The sequence below is a fragment of the Myxine glutinosa genome, chromosome 1, assembly GCF_964187855.1.
Source record: "Myxine glutinosa chromosome 1, kmMyxGlut1.1, whole genome shotgun sequence".
Lineage (NCBI taxonomy): Eukaryota > Metazoa > Chordata > Myxini > Myxiniformes > Myxinidae > Myxine > Myxine glutinosa.
In genome coordinates, this window is record NC_136261.1 from 305,733,111 (window position 1) to 305,758,335 (window position 25,225).

Consider the following 25,225-nt stretch of genomic DNA (forward strand, 5'->3'; position numbering starts at 1 on the left):
GTGTATGTCTGTGTGTCTGTGTGTATGTCTGTGTGTCTGTGTGTTTGTCTGTGACCGCTGTTTCTCGACAACCATGGGTCCGATATACTTGAAACTTGCCAGGTATATTGCTGGGGACCCGAGGATGTGCCTTTTCAAGGTTTCATATTAATCGGAGAAGTAGTTACCGAGCTATGTCCAAAAAACGATTCAACCAATCAGAGAGCAGCGAGTTATCACGTGTGCCGAACGTGGCGAACAGACTCTGCCTCGGACGGCACATTTGAGAGCGTATTCATTTATTTCACGTTGGTAAACTATGTTGCCGCTATGTTGGCGTTAAACTATGTTTTAAAACTAATTAAAACTAATTTGTGATTCTTTCGCTTTCCTGCGCGTTTGTGCACGCTATGGCGATTTCTTTACCAACTCCGCAAGCCGTTCGCTTTGGACCAAACCATTTCATGTAAATAGAGGGGGGGGGATTGTCACCGTACTCGCAAGCCGTTCGCTTTGGACCAAACCATTTCATGTAAATAGAGGGGGGGGGGGGATTGTCACCGTACTCGCAAGCCGTTCGCTTTGGACCAAACCATTTCATGTAAATAGAGGGGGGGGGGGATTGTCACCGTAGTCGCAAGCCGTTCGCTTTGGCTTTGCGAATGGACCAAACCATTTCATGTAAATAGAGGGGGGGATATAATTTTAGATATATATATAGTACGGGCATGCCCTAGTATTAAAAAACCCAAATATAATGAGAAATGTAACTCCTATTTCTGGGCCTGTTTCACCACTGTTGCCTTCTTGGCATCGGGGTACATCTTCCTGTGAGCAGCAACAACTTGGAGCAGAGCTTGCTTTTGCTCTTCATCCTTTGTAAGGAGCTTATTGTAGTCTTGTATCAATGCGACACCCCTTTCTGCCCTGTCGTTCACCACGACTAAGCCACTGGCGGCTTTCTTTGCTTCCTGAAAGCTGTTTTCTTGCTCCCATGAACCAGGATCCTTATCCATCCAATCAGTTGGGGTCCCTAGGATGCTGGGTTCGAATCCCAGTAGATCGCTGAATTAACGCCAGGGGGTTGACTCAGCCTGTCATCCTTCCGAGGTCGGCTAATTGAGTACCAGTTCACTGGTAATTCCCTGGTTGTCGTTAAAGGCGGCAAAAAGGGTTGGCGTCAGGAAGGGCATCCGGCCGTAAAACATTGCTTCAAAAAGGGGACCAACAAAACAACAACAACCACGGTTCCCGAAAAAGGCCAACCCCCGCTTTGCGGGGAAAAATGGCCTCTAAAGGTGGTTACAGTGTCTACAGATCCCATTGAAGCCTTCCTCTCTGAGAATTGATCGTGAAGAAACTTCCTGTCCTCGGGGTTGGTGATTATGGCCTCCGAATCTGCATGCCTAAGATCAAACGTCTTCTCCAAGGAGGCCTTGAAGGATGCTTCCTTTTTCTCTTGGGTCGCACCACCCCGCTTTGCACCTTTTTGGAGGCTCCTCCATTCTTCATATAGCCTCTCCAAACGATGGATGCAGTGCTGCTTCGTCGTTGTAGGTAGGTGAGCTTTTTCCCAGAACTTCACAACCTCTTCAATGGTGAGGGTTGCACTCTCCCGGGCAGTGCGATTCAGCTTCTTCAGGTGATGGAAAAACAGGACGAGCACATATGTGTGCATATATATATGCACGTGCATATATATATGTATGTATATATGCACAGTGCATATATATATGCACAGTGCATATATATATGTGCATGCCACATATACATATATATGCATATATATGTCATATATATATATATGTCATATATATGTCATATATGCATATGACATATATATATGACAAGTGCATATATATATGCACAGTCGGGAGCTTGGCACCTTTGATGGCATCTCCAGAAGTGGACCCAATGAGATACACATTATCCTGAGCCCGAGTTTTCAATGAAACACTGGTACTAGCACATGCCATATCTGCAAAATAAGCAAGAATGTGGGTAAAATCCTGTTAATTCTTACTCCACAGGGTCACTCTCTACAAAAGAGCCACAGTCAATAAGTTAGGCCTACATATTACACACTAAAAAAGCGTACCCCTGACCCCGGGAACCTGTACAAAACATGCATGAAAATTGCCCAGATAGTGATCATAGGAAGTCTCAAAACTGTATGTATAATATATTGTATAAATATAATGTATATTTATGTATATTTATTATTTAATGTATATTTACTATATATTTATTTTTAATATTATATTTAATGTATATATATAATTATGTATTTATTTTGTGTATATACAGCCCAAAAAATGGGAATTCCTATTTTTGCATGGGGGAAAATTCATCACTGATGTGGCACCCCTAAATATTATTGGATTCCATTCAAATTTGGTGTGGTTTCCTTTGACACCAAAAGGAACAACAATAGACCATGTCCCGGAGAAAATCTGCATTTTGCTTTTTTGAAGCCCACCCTAATTATATATATATGTATATATATATATATATATATGTATGTATATATATATATATATATGTATATATATATATATTCCCAGTGTGTACCCTGGTTAGAATAGGTACACTGTATCCCTGCGTGTCGTAAGAGGCGACTAAAAGGGTTGGCGTCAGGAAGGGCATCCGGCCACAAAAACATTGCCTCAAAAAGAGAACCATGGCAATTACAACTACATATGGGCAGGGTATGTAGTTGTAATTGGGCAGGGTATGTACTACAGCCTGAAGTGGAGATTGGTTTCTGAGGTTTGGGACATGGAATGTAGGGACAATGACAGGGCGGTCAGGAGAAGTGGTGGAAGTATTGATCAGAAGAAGAGTGGACATATGTTGTGTGCAAGAGACGAGATGGAAGGGAAGTGGTGTGAGAATGGTGAAGGGTAGGCAGGGACAGAAATACAAGTTTGTGTGGCAAGGGTGCCCGGAGGGCATGAATGGTGTTGGTGTCCTGTTTTCTGAGGAGTTTGTAGACAGTGTGGTGAGTGTGACTAGAGTGATTGAAAGGTTGATGATGGTGAAAATGATGATTGGAAAGCTCTTGGTGAACGTCTTCTCGGGATATGCTCTACAGGTTGGTCGGAGCGATGAAGAGAAGGACAAGTTCTGGTGTGCAATAGAGAAGCTGATGGAAAACGTGAAAGATGAGGAAGTTGTTGTGGTAGGAGGAGACCTAAATGGACATGTGGGAATGAGTATGGACGGTTTTGAGGGAGTTCATGGGGGTTACGGATATGGTGTGAGAAATGGAGAAGGTGAAAGGATTTTGGAGTTTGCTGATGGAGCTGATTTGTTGATTTGTAATACTCAGTTCCAGAAAGAGGATAATAAGCTTGTTACATACACGTCAGGTGGGTCGACGACAACCGTTGACTACCTGATGGTGTGTAGGCGAGATAGGGGGCACCTCCGGGACACATTGGTGATCCCGGGGGAGGAGGCTGTTTCACAGCAACACTTGGTTGTCTGCGACATAAGGGTGAAAGGTGCGACGAGAGCTCGGCGGGTGAAGTACCAACCGAGAATGAAGGTGTGGAGGTTGAAAGAGGTGACAGTAAGGGAGGCATTAAAAGAGAGGCTGAGTAGGGTAGAGGATGATGTGGTTGAGCTTGAACGTGGTTGGATGTCAATGAAAGATAGTCTGTTGGGAGCCGTTGGTGAGGTATGTGGATGGACAAAAGGACCACCGAGGCACTCGGAAACATGGTGGTGGGATGAGGAAGTTGGAAATAGGATTGATGAGAAGAGGAAGAAGTTCAAGGAGTGGCAGAAGGCAAAGGGTAAGGGAGGAGAAAAAGCAGAGCATGAAAGTTATAAGGCAGCCAAGAAGGCTGCAAATAAAGAGGTAGCAAAGGCGCAGGAGGCATGTAGGAAAATGTTCGGAGAATGCTTGGATTCGGAAGAGGGTCAGAGTGCGGTATTCAGGATTGCAAAGCAGATAGCGAAAGAGAGGTGTGATGTGATGGGGGTGAGTTGCTTGAAGGATGAAGTGGGACAAATCGTTGTGGACCCAGATGGAATTAAAGGAAGATGGAAAAGATATATGGAAATGCTGTTGAATACAGAGAATGAATGGGCTGGCAACATAGAGAGTAACCCAGTTTTAGGACCAGCAGAGAAGATAACTGAGAAGGAGGTTGAGGAAGCAATAAAAGCAATGAAGCGTAGAAAAGCGGGAGGGCCGACGGGAGTTGTGGGAGATATGATGAAGGCAGCAGGAAGTTGGGGTGTGAAGAGAATGACAGTGATCTGTAATCTGGTGGTGAAAGAAGGCCGCATTCCAGTGGATTGGGAACTGAGTACCCCCATCCCTCTATACAAGGGGAAAGGTGACCCTCTGGAGTGTGGCTCGTACCGAGCGATAAAGTTATTGGAACATGGAATGAAGGTATTGTAAAGGGTGCTGGAGAAGAGGATAAGGAAGAAGGTGAAGATCGACGAAATGCAGTTTGGATTCATGCCAGGAAGAGGAACGACAGACGCACTCTTTATTGTGAGGCAGTTGCAGGAGAAGTACATGGAGAAGAGGAAGAAGTTGTTTCTTGGGTTTGTTGATCTGGAGAAAGCATTCGATAGGGTTCCACGCAAAGTATTGATATGGGCATTGAGGAAGTTCGGAGTTGAGGAATGGTTGATGAGAGTAGTGATGGCAATGTACAAAAGAGGACGGGAACAGTAAGGACGAAGGACGGGAACTGCTCAGCTGTAAGGACGAAGGACGGGAACAGTGGTGAGTTTGAGATGATGGTGGGAGTGCATCAGGGGTCGGTACTAAGTCCACTACTATTTGTAGCTGTGATGGAGGTGCTGGCTCAGAACGTAAAGGAGGGTTTACCGTGGGAGTTGTTGTATGCAGATGATCTGGTGTTGATTGCGGAAAGTATGGATGGACTGAAGGAAAAGATGAACAAGTGGAAGGAATGTATGGAGACAAAAGGTCTGAAGGTGAATATAGGAAAGACGAAGGTGATGGCAAGTGGTAAAGCATGTGGTGAGGTGGAAAGAACTGGGAAGTGGCCATGTGCTGTGTGCAGGAAGGGTGTCGGAGTGAACTCCATTCAATGTACAATGTGCGCTGAGTGGGTTCATCAAAAATGTAGTGGTCTGAGAGGGTCATTAACCAGTGTGGCAGCTACATTCAAATGTAAGGTGTGCACAGAGGGAGCTGCAGATGGAGGAAATGTTGAGTTGGATCTTGGAGACGGCGTGAAGCTGGAAGGTGTGAAAACATTTTGCTACCTCGGAGACATGCTGAATGGAGAAGGTGGATCAGACTCGGCAACGGTTGCTGGAGTGAGATGTGCATGGAAAAGGTTTCAGGAACTGAGTGGCGTGCTGATGAGAAGGGGAGTGTCGTTGAAGCTGAAGGGAAAGGTGTATGCTGCATGTGTGAGAAGTGTTATGATTTATGGGAGCGAGACATGGGTAATGAACGTAGAGCAGCAACGAAGGTTGGAAAGGGTGGAAATGCGAATGGTTCGGTGGATGTGCGGAGTGTCGTTGAGAGAGAGGAAGACAAATGATGAATTGCGAAAGATGATGGGAATAGAGCCTGTGATTGATGCTGTGAAGAGGAACAGGTTGAGATGGTTTGGTCATGTGTTGAGGAAGGATGAAAGTGACTGGTTGAGAAGAGTGATGGAAATGAATGTAGAAGGAAGTAGAGGATGGGGAAGACCGAGAAAGACTTGGCTAAAGATGGTGGAAGAAGAAATGCGGGCAAGGGGGTTAACAAGGAGAGATGCAGAAAATAGGGCAAAATGGAGAAGATTGTCATGGGGACCGCAAGGCTAACCCCCGCTCAAGCAGGGAAAATGGCCTTAAAATGCATGTTGTTGTTGTTGTTGTATATCTATCTATATATATATCTGTGCAGCGTCTGTCCTGTCCTGTGTTGTCTTGTGTTGTCACTGAACTGCTTGTTCAAACTTTGGTGAAATCGTACCAAACTTCTGGTATGCACATATCTCTCCCGTAGGTATGTCCTAAGGGTATTTTTTTGAAAAAATTTCCAATTATTATTATAATTTTATTTGGAATTTTTTCGGGGAAATTTGGATTTTTTCAACTTCAATTGTTTATAAAATGTGATATCACGTATATTACAAATACATTTGTGCAAAATAATTGTTTGAATTATGATTGGTTTAAACAATGACAAAACGGCAACGCGGGTACAGTCATTTATCTATATATCGACACATCTGGGCAGTGTCTGTGTTCTCACTTAACGACTCCCTCAGACTTTTGTTTCTGTGGTTGTGAAGTGTTTTTAATAACGTTGTGGTGGTTTTGAATCACGTGGTGGTGAGGTATTTTGAATTATGTGGTGGTGAGGTGTTTTTAAATGACGTGGTGGTGAGGTGTTTTTAAATCACATGGTGGTGAGGTGTTTTTAAATCACATTGTAGTGAGGTGTTTTGAATTACGTGGTGGTGAGGTATTTATAATTACGTGGTGGTGAGGTGTTTTTAATTAGGTGGTGGTGAGGTGTTTTGATTTACGTGGTGGTGAGGTATTTATAATTACGTGGTGGTGAGGTGTTTTGATTTACGTGGTGGTGAGGTGTTTTGAATTACTTGGTGGTGGGGTGTTTTTAAATGACGTGGTGGTGAGGTGTTTTTAATTTCGTGGCTGTGAGGTGGTTTTTTAATGTGTTTTATGGCTGTGAGGTGTTTTAAATTTTGTGGCTGTGAGGTTTTTTTATTACGTGTTTTATGGCTGTGAGGTGTTTTTAATTTCGTGGTGGTGAGGTATTTTTATTCCGTGTTTTATGGCTGTGATGTGTTTTTATTACGTGCATGATGGCTGTGAGGTGTTTTTATTACGTGCATGATGGCTGTGAGGTGTTTTTATTACGTGCATGATGGCTGTGAGGTGTTTTTATTACGTGCATGATGGCTGTGAGGTGTTTTTATTACGTGCATGATGGCTGTGAGGTGTTTTTATTACGTGCATGATGGCTGTGAGGTGTTTTTATTACGTGCATGATGGCTGTGAGGTGTTTTCAATTTCGTGGTGGGGAGGTGTTTTTAATTTCGTGGTGGTGAGGTGTTTTTATTACGTGTTTTATGGTGGTGAGGTGTTTTGAATTACTTGGTGGTGAGGTATTTTGAATTACGTGGTGGTGAGGTGTTTTGAATTATGTGGTGGTGTGGTGTTTTGAATTACTTGGTGGTGAGGTGTTTTGAATTACGTGGTGGTGAGGTGTAATCGTCCCAAACTTCCAGTCTGCACCTACCCCTCCCCTATGTGTGTGCTGAGGGGTTCCTTCTTGAAAAAAAAACATTCAACCTAAATTGCCTATAAAAATGTAATATCACAAACACAACAAATACATTTGTGCAAAGTAATTGTTTGTATTATGATTGGTGTAAATCACGACAACACAGCAACTCAGGTACAGTCATTAGCCTCAGCTAAAATAAGCCCGTTCCTCAGTAACGACGCGCGAGCCGAGCCAAGCTAGTATATATATTTATATATATATATATATATATATATATATATATATGTCTGTGCAGTGTCTGTGTTATCTTGTGTTGTGTTGTGTTGTGTTGTCACTGAACTACTCCCTCAAACTTTTGTGAAATCGTACCAAACTTCTGGTATGCATGTATCTCTCCCGTCGGTATGTCCTTAGGGTATTTTTTTGAAAACATTTCAATTTTTTTTTATTTTTTGGGAATTTTTTTTTGTAACTTAAGTTTTCAATTTCATTTCTTTATAAATTGTAGTATCACGTATATTACAAATACATTTGTGCATTTTGATTGTTTGAATTATGATTGGTGTAAACCATGACAAAACAGCAACTCGGGTACAGTCATTTATCTATATATCTACATATCTGGGCAGTCTGTTGTCACTGAACTACTCCCTGAAACTTTTGTTTCCATAGTTGTGAAGTGTTTTTAATAACGTGGTGGTGGTTTTGAATTACGTGGTGGTGAGGTATTTTGAATTATGTGGCTGTGAGGTGTTTTTAATTACGTGTTTCGTGGCTGTGATGTGTTTTTAATTACGTGTTTCGTGGCTGTGAGGTGTTTTTAATTACGTGTTTCGTGGCTGTGATGTGTTTTTAATTACGGTTTTCGTGGCTGTGATGTGTTTTTAATTACGTGTTTCGTGGCTGTGAGGTGTTTTTAATTACGTGTTTCGTGGCTGTGATGTGTTTTTAATTACGTGTTTCGTGTCTGTGAGGTGTTTTTAATTACGTGTTTCGTGGCTGTGATGTTTTTAATTACGTGTTTCGTGGCTGTGATGTGTTTTTAATTACGTGTTTCGTGGCTGTGAGGTGTTTTTAATTACGTGTTTCGTGGCTGTGATGTGTTTTTAATTACGTGTTTCGTGGCTGTGAGGTGTTTTTAATTACGTGTTTCGTGGCTGTGATGTTTTTAATTACGTGTTTCGTGGCTGTGATGTGTTTTTAATTACGTGTTTCGTGGCTGTGAGGTGTTTTTAATTACGTGTTTCGTGGCTGTGAGGTGTTTTTAATTACGTGTTTCGTGGCTGTGATGTTTTTAATTACGTGTTTCGTGGCTGTGATGTGTTTTTAATTACGTGTTTCGTGGATGTGAGGTGTTTTTAATTTCGTGTTTCGTGGCTGTGAGGTGTTTTTAATTACGTGTTTCGTGGCTGTGAGGTGTTTTTAATTACGTGTTTCGTGGCTGTGAGGTGTTTTTAATTACGTGTTTCGTGGCTGTGATGTTTTTAATTACGTGTTTCGTGGCTGTGATGTGTTTTTAATTACGTGTTTCGTGGATGTAAGGTGTTTTTAATTTCGTGTTTCGTGGCTGTGAGGTGTTTTTATTACGTGTTTTATGGCTGTGAGGTGTTTTTAATTTCGTGGCTGTGAGGTGTTTTTATTACATGTTTTATGGCTGTGAGGTGTTTTTAATTTTGTGGCTGTGAGGTGTTTTTATTACGTGTTTTATGGCTGTGAGGCGTTTTCAATTTCGTGGTGGTGAGGTGTTTTTAATTTTGGGGTGGTGAGGTGTTTTTAATTTCGTGGCTGTGAGGTGTTTTTAATTTTGTGGCTGTGAGGTGTTTTTATTACGTGTTTTATGGCTGTGAGGTGTTTTTAATTTTGTGGCTGTGAGGTGTTTTTATTACGTGTTTTATGGCTGTGAGGTGTTTTTAATTTTGTGGCTGTGAGGTGTTTTTATTACGTGTTTTATGGCTGTGAGGTGTTTTCAATTTCGTGGTGGTGAGGTGTTTTTAATTTTGGGGTGGTGAGGTGTTTTTAATTTCGTGGCTGTGAGGTGTTTTTAATTTTGTGGCTGTGAGGTGTTTTTATTACGTGCTTTATGGCTGTGAGGTGTTTTCAATTTCATGTTGGTGAGGTGTAATCGTCCCAAACTTCCAGTCTGCACCTACCCCTCCCGTATGTATGTGCTGAGGGGTTATTTTTTGAATTGTTTTTTATTTCAACTTAAATCTTCAACCTAAATTGCTTCAAAAAATGTAACATCACAAACACTACAAATAAATTTGTGCAAAATAATTGTTTGTATTATGATTGATGTAAATCATGACAACGCAACAACTCGGGTACAGTCATTATCCTCAGCTAAAATAAGCCTGTTCCTCAGTAGACGCGTGGTGAGGCGAGCGCAGCGAGCCGGGCCAAGCTAGTATATATATATATATATAAATAAAATTTTCATCAACTCTGTATAGTCTGGGAATGATTGTCTCAAGGGAAATGCAGCCTCGGCTCTTGTCCCATACGGGTGGGCAAGAGAGCAGCGCGAATCCCATGAAGGTGTTGGATACGAGATTTTTCTTTATCACGTTCCAAACTGTTCCTCTCACAGACGGCAGCCCTATATGGTTCTTAAAATGCCTGATTATGTGAGCTAGGCCCAGGTTGTCAGCTAGCTGATGGTAAAATAACTGTCAAAATACCATCGCAGTCATTATGCTGCCAACTCCCCAAAAACCTTCGACCACATACACACACACATCTTCATTGCTGCATTAAAAAAGCCAACTCATCGTAAATGAAGAAAGGGATTTGCATACAGGAGGAATTTTTTTTGGGAGAGAGGGTAAAAGGTTTCCAGAAAGAGAACCTCACACTGCATTATGTTCAACTCATCTGTAGGTTTGGAAGGGATCAAGTGCTCTGATTACCTTCAATCATCAGCATACCCATTAATCCTTTACAAATCAGCATTCTAACTACAGCATCATCTTAGCCATAACCAAAGGCTATCTCACCGGCACAGTTAGAAGCCATTATCAGGAATAATCATATCAAATTCAAGCATGTTTGAGAAGAAAAACGGATTTATATTGCTGCTGTAGTGTGGATGATAAAAGTAAGGGGACGTGAAGGTAGAAATTGAAAAAAAGACTTTCTCTTGTGAAGAGAAGTGCAAATGGAATTCCAACCTGCTGGCCGGTGCTGATGTTGTCAAGGAGTTTGCTCTTTCATATCAGAATAATGAAAACTTTGAAAAGCCAATGGACATATGGCTTTTACTTTGTCACCGTCTTTTACAAGTTCTACAATCGAATATATTTTGTATTTTATGGGAGTTTGAGTATGCACACTGTGAACTTGTATGTCATACATGTGTTGTGGTTGGGTATGACAGGATGGTGTGGAGGGTGCACACCTACCTTTGAGCTGTCGAGTCTGGGTTTAATTCCCGACCCAACTATATTCTGCTGGATCGGTGCTTTGTAGGCAGGGCATTGCGTCACGAAGCATCGTGGGATTTCCTGGAATGGATGTTGAGCGAGCGAGAACAATCTTCTGCTGCAATTTGTTGGTGGACACAAAATGTGTCTTTCACAAAGAGTAGGCAAGTTATCTCCAAAACCCTGAACAAATGAATGCAGAAATCAGCCTCAGTCCAACATCAGGTCTGGTCAGCCGGTTCCTGGAAGACTTTGGACAAAAAAATTGCCCCAGCTGACCCCCAAAAAACTGGGGCTCATTTAATGAAATATTTCATCAATTTGTGTGCAGAACATGGCTGGTAGGTTGCATCATTTCTGGTAGAATGGACGGGCCCCGTATAGGTGAGAACCAGAGTTTGGAATTTGTCCAGGATGCTGCAATTTATTGTCTCATCGTCGAGACAGGCACCACAGGATCTTTCATTTCCACCAAAGATCAAAACTTGGAGACACGTCGTCCAATTTGTCCTGCTGGATGGCACACCCATTGATGCATCACTCTGCACACGAAACATCGGCGTTACAGTTTATAGTTGTGAGGATCCAACCCAGATTAGACGGCTGAGAGGCAAGTGGCAACCTCTGCACCATCCTGTCCTGTCGGACCAATGGTTTGTCAGTAAGTCAAAAACAATAGCTGAAATGCAAGGCTTCTGGCTCGTGTTTATTATTTTGGCTTGTGTTTATTCTCACCTCGCCAAATAACTTTGCATAGCTTTTATTGGTTGCTTTGTGCAGCTCTCTGCCTGGAAGAGCATGGGAGTTGATGTATTTCATAATCCGAGCCACCTAGGGTAATTGATTAGGTGACAGCTGATTCGTTATTCCCTCCAATTACGGGCGAGAGACGTGATTGGGTTTTGTTATTTTCATGTTAACTGCTATTCGCATTGCACATGGTACTTGTGTACGAGTCTCGACAATGCGCGCTTTTGTCTAAACTGTTGCTGATGACTCACCAACAAATGATGAAACAAGTAGAGCAGTTGAGGAGGGCAGGTCACATTTGGATTCTCTTGTGCATATCTGCAGCTGCAGAGAAACCCGGGTAGGGTTTGAAACCCATAATTGCTTATCTTGTGTAGCTTTTCTTGGTTGCTCTATGCAGCTTTCTTTGGTTAAAATAGCATGGAGGTTTATATATATATATTTCTAAAAAAAGAAAAATTCCACTTTGATATCATGTATGGGGTATGATGTGTTGATCAGTAACAAAAATTCTCCATTTAATCCATTTTAAATTCAGGCTGTAAGACAGCAAAATGTGAAAAATGTCGAAGGGTATGAATACTTTCTGAAGGCACTGTATGTGTGTGTGTATATATATGTATGTATATATATATACGTATATATATATATATATATATTATATTATATATATATATATTGTATATATGGATATATATATGGATACATATCCCATTTGTTGACTCAAAAAATCTCAGGAGCTTTTCAGATGATGATGTGCAAAGCAAACTATTTATTTTGCTTGCCCTAATATCATTTATTTTGAAAAGCAAGTTTTGTTTTCACCTGAGCAAACAAATTTCTGGCCGTCACCTCCGTTTCATCAATCCTCTTTGTCAGACCTCAGGCGTGATGTCCTTGTGGTAATTAGAGGTGTTTGGTTAAACGCTGATTTATTTGCTGAGCTCAGTTGGGTGTAAGTGAAAAGTTCTTGCATATGTATTCACCTGTGTTTGTTTTTCCTTGGTGGTCTTATGTATGATGGTAATGAGTTATGATGCAAGCGAGGAACCGAACGCATTTGTGATGTGGAGCCATTTGTTATGCTGACAGTGCTGTTAAAAAAAAAAAAAACGTATTGCATTGTATGCCTTCCTTTTGGTGCAGCGTCAGACATATATCATGAGAAGCTGTCTTGCTTTGTTGTAGGATTGTTTTTAATTACCAGATGTAGGTTTTGGTTTTATCAGCACCATGATAGGGTAAGGTGGCAAGATGCCTCTGCAAGATGATCTGCTCTTCTCCAGATATTGTGTGAATTGGCTAATGGCAGAACTGACAATTTCAGGTGAAAAAATGTTCAGCATACTGGAAAAAAGGGCTGATGTGTATGTATAATGTTTATGAGGGGCTGGGGTGCGGGGAGACGGGAGGGCGCGGTATGTAAACATATTCCAACTTAATCCAACATCAAACAAAAAGTATATTTTAAAATTTGTTTGTCTTTGTTTTTGTCTAAGCAGAGAAAAGTTGGGTCTTTTTATTTCTGGTTTTCTTTCTTCTTTTGAGTTAATTCTGTTTTGGATTGGATTCACGGAAGCATCATAGTTTGCCAGAATGCAGAAAACCTTTTGTTTTATTTTAAATTGAACTCTCCGAGCGAGCTATAAAAACTTGGCAGCGCGATTGCTTTTATTAAATGTCATCAATATTAATGTTCTATGATGGAACAACTCTTTAAAGTACAATCCAATAATTACTTAAACTATTTTTGAACTCTTCAAGAAATAAAACCGCTTCGTTTTTCATAGTTTATCAAATTTTTGGAAATGTTCCACGCTTTGCCGCATTAAGTGCCTTTTATGGGAAGGATTTGGCCTCCATAAATTTATCGTTTATATTTTAAAATACGAGTAAATCTGAGGACTATAACCATGAGACAAGCTAAGTGAATTGTGTTTCGTGCCCAAGACTATTTTAGGGCAAGCGAGGTATTTTGGTTGGTTTCAACTTCTCCTGTTCAACAGTGAGTTTTTCAAGGTTCAATTGTTCAAATGGCTTTACACCCTCTACAAAAAGATCTCATGAAAATTGATGAACTTATCCTCGCATTGCTTAGTATCCTCGCATATCCTCGCATAATTCTTCGTGGTCTTTTGGGTCTTTTGGGTCTTTAAGGATCTTGGGGCCTTTTGGGTTTTTTTGGGTCTTTGGAGTATTTTGAGTCTTTTACAGTCTTCAGTGTCTTTGGGGTATTCCGGGTATTTTGGGTGTTTGGGGCCCATTGGGTCTTCAGGGTCTTTTGTGTATTAGGGGTATTTTGGGTCCTCTGGGTCATTTGGGTCCTCGGGATTGTTTGGGTCTTTTGGATCCTCGGGGTATTTTATGTCTTCAGGGTATTTGGGTCTTCCGGGTATTTTGGGTGTTTTGGGTCAGATAGAATGAGGCATCGTGGGAGATTTTTGTCAGGGTCAATTCCATGTATGTGTTCCGTTCAAAAAGTTATCGGAAAATATTGCTCACTATTGGCAAGAAAAGCGATCAATCAAACATGCCATACTCTTGACGGAGCATCGGTGCTGCCTAAGCAATCTTTTGATGAGGGTTGTATTAGGTGGTACTCGGGGCAGGAATATTAGCCTCCCTGGTACTCAGGGCAGGAATTTGTAATTTGGCAGCGATGTTTGCCTACTCTTCACGAAGGACACTGTGGAATCTTTAACGTCCACCAACAAGTAGTACTGCCAGACAGGTCCAACGGTTTAACGTCAATCCGAGATACGTCATACAATCCGAGGTAATCCTGAAGCACCAGGATGATAGATTATATCAGGGATGAGATTCGAACCCAGGCTAGACAGTTTGAGGTCAAGGTGAGTGCGCATCCTTTTAGGCAAGGAGGTGAGTGTGTATACCTCTGGCCTATCCTGCCAGCCATGCAAGAAAGACCAACATTCTTTAAAAAATAAAATTAAACATAATTAGTAAGAAAATATATAAACGCTATTTTATTGATTTCATATGTAGGCCTCGTTCGACCTTTTTGCTGTGTATCGAACTTGTGAGTATCTCATTCATCAAACCTTTGCAATGACCCATGCAGACCTAAGATGGATGCACTGTGAAAACATTCTCCATGAGATATACCATGCAATCTCAAGAAATAAACACCTGTTGTGATAGACATGGATTATTTTTATATTGCATTGTTCCCAGCCTCATGGAGGAGCTTGTTCATAAATCACAGACAGGACAAGGACTTTAGAACTTCACAGATATTGGTGTACCAATACATTAATTATATTGACAGTTGGTATGCAATGGACAAGTATATATAGGATTTGAACTTGGGTTCACCGTATTCACGAGACTTCCGATGCGATCACTAAACAAGCCAACACGACGACGTTTCTTGGGAAAACGACTTAGTATATCGGTTGACCAATTTACATTCTTTTGCGGTTGTATCAGCCCTGGCTACAAGGAAGTTCATGATGCTTGGACTTCTCAACACATTCCTGGCTGCGTGGTTTATCCCGCAGTGCTGCGGTTGTGAAGTTCGTCCGCCCTTTGAAGCGGGTGTCAGAAAACTAATCCAGTAATTACTTGAGCCTTGCACAGACCTGGCTGGTGATAGATTAATTGCTGTTCTCTACCTGGATTAGAACATCAAATAATGGATGGGAACACCAGCACTGTGGTTAGAAATGGACTGATTGCAGATGGAGAGATTAGCCCAAACCTTCAGAGACTCTCATTGATACAAACGGTTTTTTTCATTTGAATTTTGATTTGATAATCGCAAATATGTAAAAGAAAAGAAGTCTAATATTGTCTGCAAGACTTAATTTTAACGAAGCTACAATATACCCATCTGAGCATATTTGTCATCAGGATGGTGTGATCCCAAGTTGAAATCCCATATACGCTTTTGATTTGTCATTATTGAGTAATATCAATACATGGCATGTAAAAGTATACCGATGTCTCCTTATGTCCTTGAACCTGCAAGCGACATGTGTACTTGTAAGCTTCTTGGTGACTAGTCTTACAATCCTGTAAAAGATGTTAAAATAGATTGATACGTATTTTGGCATTGGCAATTTTAGTCCGATTTGGCCCATTCGTCTATCGAGTCCAAGACCAGAAAATTCAGATGTAAGTGCAGTAATCTGGTAGAATGTCCTGGATTTATGCTCATCAAAGTAAAGCTGTCATACTGATGTGTCCTTGGAGCGAGTGCATCATGGAGCGCATCGTTCTTCATCGAGGACATTGATGTAGCTGTTCCTTTATCAGTCATGCGGACATGACCGATTCCAGACCATATTCCACACGAGGCAGTTTTTGAGGAGGTACCATGGCCACATGCATGCTTCAAACAGGATTTAAAGAGTTATGGACTTTAAATTGATGGAATGTGATTAAGGAACCTTTGTAGTAATGTTAATGACATGTAAATGTCATATATACAAAAAAAAAACGCCTTTAGAGGCCATTTTTCCCCGCAGAGCTGGGGTTGGCCTTTTTGGGGGCACCATGGTCCCCTTTCTGAAGCAATGTTTTACAGCCGGATGCCCTTCCTGCCGCCAACCCTGTTGGTCGCCTCTTGCAACATGCAGGGAATTACCAGTGAACTGGTACTCAATTTGCCCACCGCAGAAGGATGACAGGCTGAGTCAACCCCCTGGTGTTAATTCAGCGATTAACGGGATTCGAACCTAGGATCCCAAGCCGGCACCCGAACCGCTAAGTGTAAATGTCAAATATGTTGAGTAAAAATACACTGGGTAAATTAATTAATTGAATGGATTCATTAAGTTACATTCAGTACAGTGTAGAGGACTGACAATATATCTGGTGAGGTCCTGCAAAGATTGCAAAAAATAGAATAGCACACGGTACAGCACATACCTCTGCCAGGCTGAACAGTTTACATTATTTTGTATCCCACTGATAGGCCAGACCTGCATCTGGACCTGAACCAAAATCTGATTGGCTTGTTCTTGTCACCTAACCAACTTATCCACCTGGTTTCGTCAGAATCCGCCCACAACCTATTGAAATATCGTGCTATATATCATTTTTGGCCCCGTCTCTCAATGGGGAAGAATCACTTACAAAATTTAGAAACTCTTATCCGGATCCAGATCCAGATCTCCACCAATATTGAATCAATTAGTCCTTGACACACCCAATCCCTCCACCACATCCAAATCCACAAATCCATCCATAACATTTTCAGATCTCCTTCTCAAAGACAGACAAACAAATAAACAAACAAAGAAATAATGCATGCCACGATACTTGTGAAGTCCCTTACACAAATTTGACCGAAAATAGTTTGTGGTTGAATTCAGTGACCCGATATGTAAATCTTGTTCAAATTTAAGTCAATCAGATGAAAATTGATGATTTTAGAAATTGCACCTAAGATGTTGACCTTTAGCCTATATTGACCTTTTGGCCGATGTTGACCTCAAAAATAATTGATGGTTGAATTCAGTGAGTTGACATGCAAATTGCAAATCCTGTTCAAAGTTCAAGACAATTGAATGAAAATTGATAATTTTAGCAATTTAGCATATGTTGACCTTTTGGCCTATGTTGACCTTTTGGCTTATGTTGACCGAAAAAAAATGTGTGGTTGAATTCATTGACCTGATATGCAAATCCTCTTCGATTTCCAAGTAAATCGATGAAAATTGAGGATTTTAGAAATCCGACAAAGTTGTGGACCATTGGCCTATGTCACCTTTTGACCTAAAAAACAATAGACTTCTTGCTTATCCCCAACTCCACCAGGTGTGGAAGTTTCGTGAAGATCGGAGTAAAAATGTGACGTACAAACAAATCGACAAACAGATAGAATAACACACATGACGAACCAATGTCTGAGCAACATGTCATGTCTGTGCATCTAAAAGTGTTCATTGTTAAACGGCATTATGAATGTGGTAATTCCATTGTGACTGCACAAAGGAAATTTTCTAAAGGATTTGGAACATGTGATCCAAACCAATAAGAAAACAATTTTACGTCATCAAATTGAGGAAGAAGGAAGTGTATTTGATCAAAGATCAAGGACAAGGTCTTTGAGACAAATGTACACGTGTTTGGAGACCTGCGGCCAAAGAACGAGATGTCCATTCCATTTCCCGGGATACACTGCAATCCGCAGTGCAGAATTACATGTGATTATACATAGCTGAGGGCTCTTTGAACATCTTCAATAGGATAAGAATTTGCGATGTTTCTAGATGCTTCATGCTGAATTTCATACTCCCAGCTTTATTTGTTCCAAGATTATAAATACCATATTTTAATGGTCCATTGATTAAAAAGTCAACGGGTATTTTCTACAGGTATCAAAGGCAGTCCTTAAGCTAAAGAGATGATATTCTGAGGATGCTCGGTCTGGACGGTATTATTGGTTGTTTGTAACAATCATTGAAACGTTGATGCAAAATATCCTTCATTCCGCGATTTGCATCAATGAGTACGCTGTCCTTCAGAGGAGGTGGCATGCCACCTGTCCTCCTGTGTGCTAGCATACCAATGGTACAAGATAAAGATCCAAGACACCACTTGAAAATAGTAGGCCATCGTGTACAGGGTCCAAGCTCGAAACTCCTGCTGGAATTTACATGGGGGCACTGGTTGTAGTTATGCTTACTGCAGGGCCAGCCATCTCCAGGCTGGAGCAAGATAATAGAGGACAACCATATGGTTGAGTTCTCCTTGAGCAAAGTAACCCAGAGTAGAAGAAAGGAGTTAAGTTGGATCTTGGCTTATATTTGCAAGCCCAAAGAGTGCAGTTTCAGTTTGCTGTCCCAACTTATCCCAATTTACATTGGAGCTATAAACTACTCCCCATAAAAGTGAACCACAAAAATCTAAATCCTTTTAAATAGATGTGAGCACATCTCCGTACATGCTGGCATTGTAGGCCAATAAGGAAGTTTATGACGAACAATGTGTCCTGGATCTCATTGACGAGTTCGGTTGGGTTATCACGATTTGGCTTTTGTTAAAACATACCTGAATACAGTATGTAGTGCACCTTTCATTCGCTGTACTGTCGTTCTACTCTGTCATCAGGCCACAAATTAGTATTGCTGCTTGTAAAGGGGAATTCCACGACGTCAAGGCACCAGACGGTTAATCCTATTCCTGAGTTGTCAAGAGGCTCTTAATCCCGTTATCAGACCTGAACAGCTTTTTGAAGAAAAAAAAAGAAACTGTTTTGAAGTATGAGATGGAGAAAACACTGAACTAACAGTTGGAGGTGGACGTACACTCTATTCCAATGAAGAGCGATGCGCAGAATCTCTCGCACTGGTTGAGGTCATAAAACCGTGGTGTAGAATCATGGCTGCGAGATCCAAAGGCCTTCAACCACCTGGGTTGCCAGAGCACTCGATGCCTGGCGGGTGAACAACTATGAAGATGTATCCTTGTACCCCAGGCAAACCTGAATTCCATTTTGGCCTGAACAATATCTGGAAGTTCAGTCCAATGCTCTTTCTTAGTTAAGGCACAATGGCCGTCGTATCCAGTGACCTGCTATGACATTATAATGCATCGTGTAGGATTAAAGTTTTTTTTTTTCCAGAGAAACTTTGAAAAATTGTTGAATGCCAAGCATTAACAATTTGCAAAAATGATCAAAAAACTTGGGATGATTATGACAGATTTTATCATATATTGGATGGTTAAGACATTATTTGTGCCATTTGATTTGTCTCATTGATGCAATCACTTGTGTTGTACAATGAAAATGCCATTTTTCCTTACAAACGTTCTGATGTTTATCCTTTTCTGATCCTATCCCCAGATGGGTTGCACAGCGCAAGTGCGAAATGCACTCTGCGTGTCATAATCGTCACGGACAAAATGCTCAGCAACAGCATTACTGTACGCCTCAAGAATATGTCCCAGGAGCTCTTCCTCTCGCCGCTCCTCGGCCAGTTTGTAGATGGTGTGGCGGCGATCCTGTCGGCCCGCAAAGACGATGTCTTCGTATTTAGCATCCGCAATGACACAGACGTAAGTGCCCACATCCTCAATGTCAGCTTCTCAGCACGCCTCCCCGGTGGCTTCCGTGACGAGTTCTTCTCATCCGAGGACCTTCAGGAGCAGGTGTACCTCAATCGGACGTTGCTCACATTTGTGTCGAAGCAGCGAGTGCTGCCTTTCGACGATAACATCTGCCTCAGAGAGCCGTGCGAGAACTACATGAAGTGCGTGTCGGTGCAGCGCTTTGACAGCTCCGCACCATTCATTGCCTCTGCAACCATCTTATTCAGGCCCATCCATCCTGTCAATGGACTGCGCTGTCGATGTCCTCCTGGCTTCACAGGTGATTACTGCCAGACAGAGGTGAATCTCTGCTACTCAAACCCCTGTGGGAACAGTGGAGAGTGCCTGAGACGTGAGGGTGGCTTCACCTGCCGTTGCCATGAACATTACACAGGTGAGAGATAGATCAGTCTGTTTTATAACAATATCCAATGCCTAATGGTTTTTATTATTCCTACATACATTGCCATATATTTATTATGTGTGCATAAGGGAAGGGAGAGGATTTGACATCTAAATTGAGGAGGGTAGATGAGTGGATAAAGAAATTAGGAAGAAATGGGATTAAGGGCAAAAGAGGTACATTACATGTTTGTATTGAAGTGATGTTGGATGGGGGAGGGCCGGAGGCCAGGACGGAAGAGGTTCAAAATTCCCACCATATTTGTGTATATATTAAATAAATATATGGTCCTGTTACCCAAGTAAAGTACCAGTTCCCTGAACAAAGTGGTGGCTGTTGGTTTTGTGGGATTACATTAGAATTTCATTGCAATGCTCATAATGACAGAGAGGACTAATCACTATTTCTCATTTTCAAGATCATTGAATATTTCATTGTATTCAAATGAATGAAAAAAGCTGACCCTTTCAATTAAGTCGAATAAAAGTCATGCCCTCGGGTGTTTTTGGGTTAGGTGACCAGTCGGATAGATGTAATTGAATGAAAACGAATACTGATTCACAGTCATGTAGATGTAACTGCTTGCAAATCACTCATTCTCAACTTTCTTGATGTGATGAAATGAAAACTTTGACTATAATCCCTAAGTTGGACCGACTTATTGAGAAGGCACCACTGAAGCTTCTTCAATATCATCCTCCAAGAGTTTGGAAGTCGCCCAAGTACCTACGATTGGGCTCACTTTGTTCAAGACTTTGCATCTCCTTTGGAAGAGTTCCTTTTGTCTTCGAGGATGAGTGAATGAGAAAACTAGGAATGCTGAATTTATAGGAGTTGCATTGTGACCCACTCATCCTGCTTTGGCGGTTTCTCCGTGATATAGCCAAACCACCAAGGACCCTCATATTCCACTGTTTTAAAACCAAATAAACTCTGCACCTAAAGAGGCAGAAATATAAATGTGATGAACCACATGGTATAGTTTGAAACCAGGGCGTCGTCGTCTCTGTGTGTCGGTTCTGCTGAAGCAGGTTCTTGCCTATGTTTGCAATTTTGGACAGGTCGCCATTGCGACGCATGATAAACCAAGGGGCAATCGGCAGTTATTCTGAAGTTCTAGTCATGCTAAGTGAAAAATATTTCTGTTGTTTTTTAAAAATGAATTAATGCTCTACTGTGATCAGCTTTATGTATCAAAGAAGAAGAATAATGACATAAATTATAATTTGTTCTTTGGGTCGTTGAGAAGATGCTTTTTCGTGAGGTGAACAATCTGATAAAAGCTGATGCTCTAGAGATCTTTTGAGTGGTTTCCGAGAGTAGCAAATGATCAGGTAGAGTGTCCTGCTCATTGCCCGCAAGAGAGCCTTATGCGGGTTTTCAATCCTGAAGGAGTAAGTATCAGCAGTCTTCACAGACGATGACGTCACCTTCAGCCAAAGATGCCTTTTCTCTGAAAGGACATCAGTTTTCTCATGGAGCGATGCCCTATAGTTTTGTGACGTCATACTCCTTCACTGCATTTTCCTATTTCTTGAGTTGGCCTGTTTAACATTTCCATTTGAACGTCCAGCTCGCAATACTGGGATCTCATGTTCAAATCCAATTATTTGTGGAACTGCCTTCCTCGGTTCATTGTATCAAACTCTTTCTTCCAACGTTTCAAATCTGCTGCCCATCGTCACCTCATGCTCTCTCTGATTTATTCCTCATTTCCTCATCAAGGTTTTGTCCTGTAGCTGAATCACCCTCACATCTGTCACATCCATCTATTAAGTTCCAGCGTTGGTGGAAAACAAAAAGAGCTTAATCATTTCGCTTCTTTTCCCAAAGTTAAACTTCTCTTTCAAATATTTAAGTAGTACCTTGTTATCCTAACTGCTGCTCGTGCATCAAATTCCTTTATTTCTCGTATCATCTTTTTCCTCCATATGCCATAAACGTTCTCCACCTCAAGATTTTCATTTTATCCTTTTTTGCCTGACATTAAATATTATTTACTGGAATCTCCCTTTCAACATTTTATCCCTGGACGGTGCTTCGAAATATTACAATATGTACTTCATCTGATGCAACGGAAATATTTCAACAAATGCATTACAGTGGTAAACAAGAACGGCACTCGGTGGAGAGCATACCTCCACCAGCCTGAACAGTTTACATTTTGTATCCCACTGACAGGCCGGATCTTGATTCGTACCAGAAACAAAATCTAATCGGCGTGTTCTTATCACCTAAACAACTCATCCACCAAGTTTTGTCATAAATTGTCCACAACTTTTTGAGATATCATGCTATATATAGTTTTGGCCACATCTCTCAATGGTGAAAAATCACTTTAAAAAAAATTAAAATAAACTCTTGCATCCGGATACGGATCAGATTCTTCACCAAAATCTAATAAATTTTCGTCCTCGTCACACACTCAACCTTTCCATCAAATTTCATCCAGATCCGTCCATAACCTTTTTAGATATCCTGCTTGCCGACAGACAGAGACAAACAAAGAGGGGTGAAAATATAACCTCTGTCCACCATCGGTGGCGGAGGGAATAACAGCAGACCATCTCAACAACTCTAGCTTCACTGGTCAATTGAACTTTAAGGTTCTCAAGTTTCTGAGTAACTTAGCTGTGGATGGTCATTCTTGTTTGAAAGCACCATGATATCTTCACTAAGCAAACAACAAGTAGAACACTTCTATTCCTTTTGCATTCCTTGATCACATGGTCACACTCTTTGTTCACAGATACTGCTGTTTTCATATGACCTGAGCTGACCTATGTTTACGTATAGTGGCCTGACCTGGTCCTGAGTTGCTTTCCATGCATGGAATTGCAAAATCTCATCCATGTTTGACAAACATTCCTGAAAAGCTGCAGAATGATGCTGCTGTTTGAATACATGGAACCAGTGGAAGAATTGAGGAGACATTTTCTCAAGTTGTTAAAACAGATACTTGGGTCTTGAGTAACATCGTAACAAGGCCATTTCAAACGTCGGCCTGACTCCATGTTGAAAATTCACCTTCATTCAGATGAGATGTTCCCATGACTCGACACATGAGAGTCCCAGTCGTTTGATAATGGATGTACAGAATAATCCCTCCTGATGTGATTGCAGATGAGCCTGAGCATCATGAAAATGGGACGATAGCGAATCGATGTTCACAGCTATGACGCGTCGTATCATTGGACATGAGAACAGGAAACAGACAAAACAAGTCACCATCTGTGTTACAACTGCCCGTTTCCAAGAAGTTCCGACAATATATGACCTAGACTCCTGGAGAGATGATATTTTGCAAAGCAGTACTTTTTTTTTTTTTTTTTTTTTTTTTTGTGTATACAAGATCGAGGCTCGTGAGAGCGAACATTAATCACACAGAAAGACAAACCGACACATAAAACATATAACATCGGGAGCGGTAGACAAGATGGGGAGAGAGGGGGAAGGACACAAACAAACACAACATTTGAGAGCAATGGACCGAGAGACATGGAGACATCGAGAGATCTGAGAGAGGGCGAGGGCTTTGGGGGGGGGGGCATGGGAAGGGGGCGGTGGGAGAGGTATAAAACATATGGACACTGCCAGGACTTCCAGGAAAGAAGTTGGAATTTCAAACAAGGTGGATCTGGGGTGAATTAGCGGGGGTAGAAAAGATCAAGGTTTTGGATTTTTTTTTTTTTTTTTTTTTTTTTTTTTTTTGTATACAAGATCGAGGCTCGTGAAAGAGCGAAAATTAATCACACAGAAAGACAAACAGACACATAAAACAAATAACATCGGGAGCGGTAGACAAGATGGGGAGAGAGGGGGAAGGACACAAACACAACATTTGAGAGCAGGGACCGAGAGACATGGAGACATCGAGAGATCTGTGGGAGGGAGAGGGCTTTGGGGGGGAGGCATGTGAAGGGGGGAGGCATGTGAAGGGGGGGAGGCATGTGAAGGGGGGGGGTGGGAGAGGTATAAACATATGGACACTGCCAGGATTTCCAGGAAATAAGTTGGAATTTCAAACAAGGTGGATCTGGGGTGAATTAGTGGGGGTAGAAAAGATCAAGGTTATGGATGGGGGAAGATAAGAGATGGTGGTGAACAGCTGTTTTAAAGACCTGGAGGGAGGAGAGGGATTGAAGGGAGTGTGGGAGTTTGTTCCACAGGCGGGAGAAAAGAGGAATGAAAGAGTGAAGGTGAGCAGAGAGCCGAGATTTCGGCAGTTTAACCAACAGAGGGTTGCTGGCAGATCTTGTGCGACCTGTAGGAATATTTGGGGGACAGAGCACGGAGAGAGCTGGGGGGGCAAGGCCGGAGACGAGTCGGTAGAAGACAGAAAGACCACCTACCTGCCTGCGGTGAGTGAGTGAAAGGCCCTCAGAGATAGCTTCATCGCGGGAGATTCCAATGGGGGAAGGGAAGATAAGATGGGGGAAGATAAGAGATGGTGGTGAACAGCTGTTTTAAAGACCTGGAGGGAGGAGTGGGATTGAAGGGAGTGAGGGAGTTTGTTCCAGAGGCGGGAGAAAAGAGGAATGAAAGAGTGAAGGTGAGCAGAGAGCCGAGATTTCGGCAGTTTAACCATCAGAGGGTTGCTGGCAGATCTTGTGCGACCTGTAGGAATATTTGGGGGACAGAGCACAGAGAGAGCTGGGGGTGCAAGGCCGGAGAGGAGTCGGTAGAAGACAGAAAGACCACCTACCTGCCTGCGGTGAGTGAGTGAAAGGCCCTCAGAGATAGCTTCATCGCGGGAGATTCCAATAATTCTGAAAGCTTTGGTTTCAACAGCGTGAAGCCGAGCTAGGTGTGAGACAGGAGCACCGGCCCATAGGGGAGAACAGTATTCCATTGAGCTGCGGATGAAAGCCTTGTATGTGGTGAGGAGCTCAGGTGTGCCGAGGAAGGACTTCGCACGACGGAGGATGCCCAGTCGGCGACTGGCTTTGGAGGCCAGCTTGGAAATGTGGTTTTCCCAAGAAAGATCATGGCAGATAGTGAGACCCAAAATCTTGAGCGACAGAACTTCTTGGAGAGGATTGTTGAGAAAGTAGATGGGAGGGTTGTCCAGTCGATCTTTTCGGAGAGACATAGTAAGAGTGTGAGATTTGTCAGGATTGAAAGACATGTTCCACTTGTTTGACCAGTCTGTGATTTTGTCCAGGTCTTCAGAGAGTGAGGAGGCAGCAGACTGCCGATCTGAGGGAAGAGGAATGGAGCGGCAGAGAGTGGAGTCATCAGCAAAGAGATAGAGAGGATTTTCGAGAGAGTCAGAGAGATCATTGATGAAGACCAGAAAAAGCACGGGGCGCAGAACACTGCCTTGGGGAACTCCAGCCTGAACAGGAAGAGGAGATGAGA

The 25,225-nt window shown here is 42.0% G+C and overlaps 1 protein-coding gene across 12 annotated transcripts in view; it reads left to right on the plus strand.

Annotated features, from left to right (window-relative positions):
• The window catches only part of LOC137439601 (cadherin EGF LAG seven-pass G-type receptor 2), a 460,955-nt gene that overhangs the window by 103,054 nt on the left and 332,676 nt on the right, over positions 1-25,225 (plus strand). For all 12 annotated transcript variants that reach the window (XR_010986965.2, XM_068135567.2, XM_068135551.2 and 9 more), the window contains exon 2: positions 19,217-19,855. Coding sequence is in view for 11 of the 12 variants with exons in the window: in XM_068135567.2 (XP_067991668.2) it covers positions 19,217-19,855 (639 nt within the window). In the remaining variant the exon portion in view is untranslated. The remainder of the gene's footprint in view (positions 1-19,216; positions 19,856-25,225) is intronic.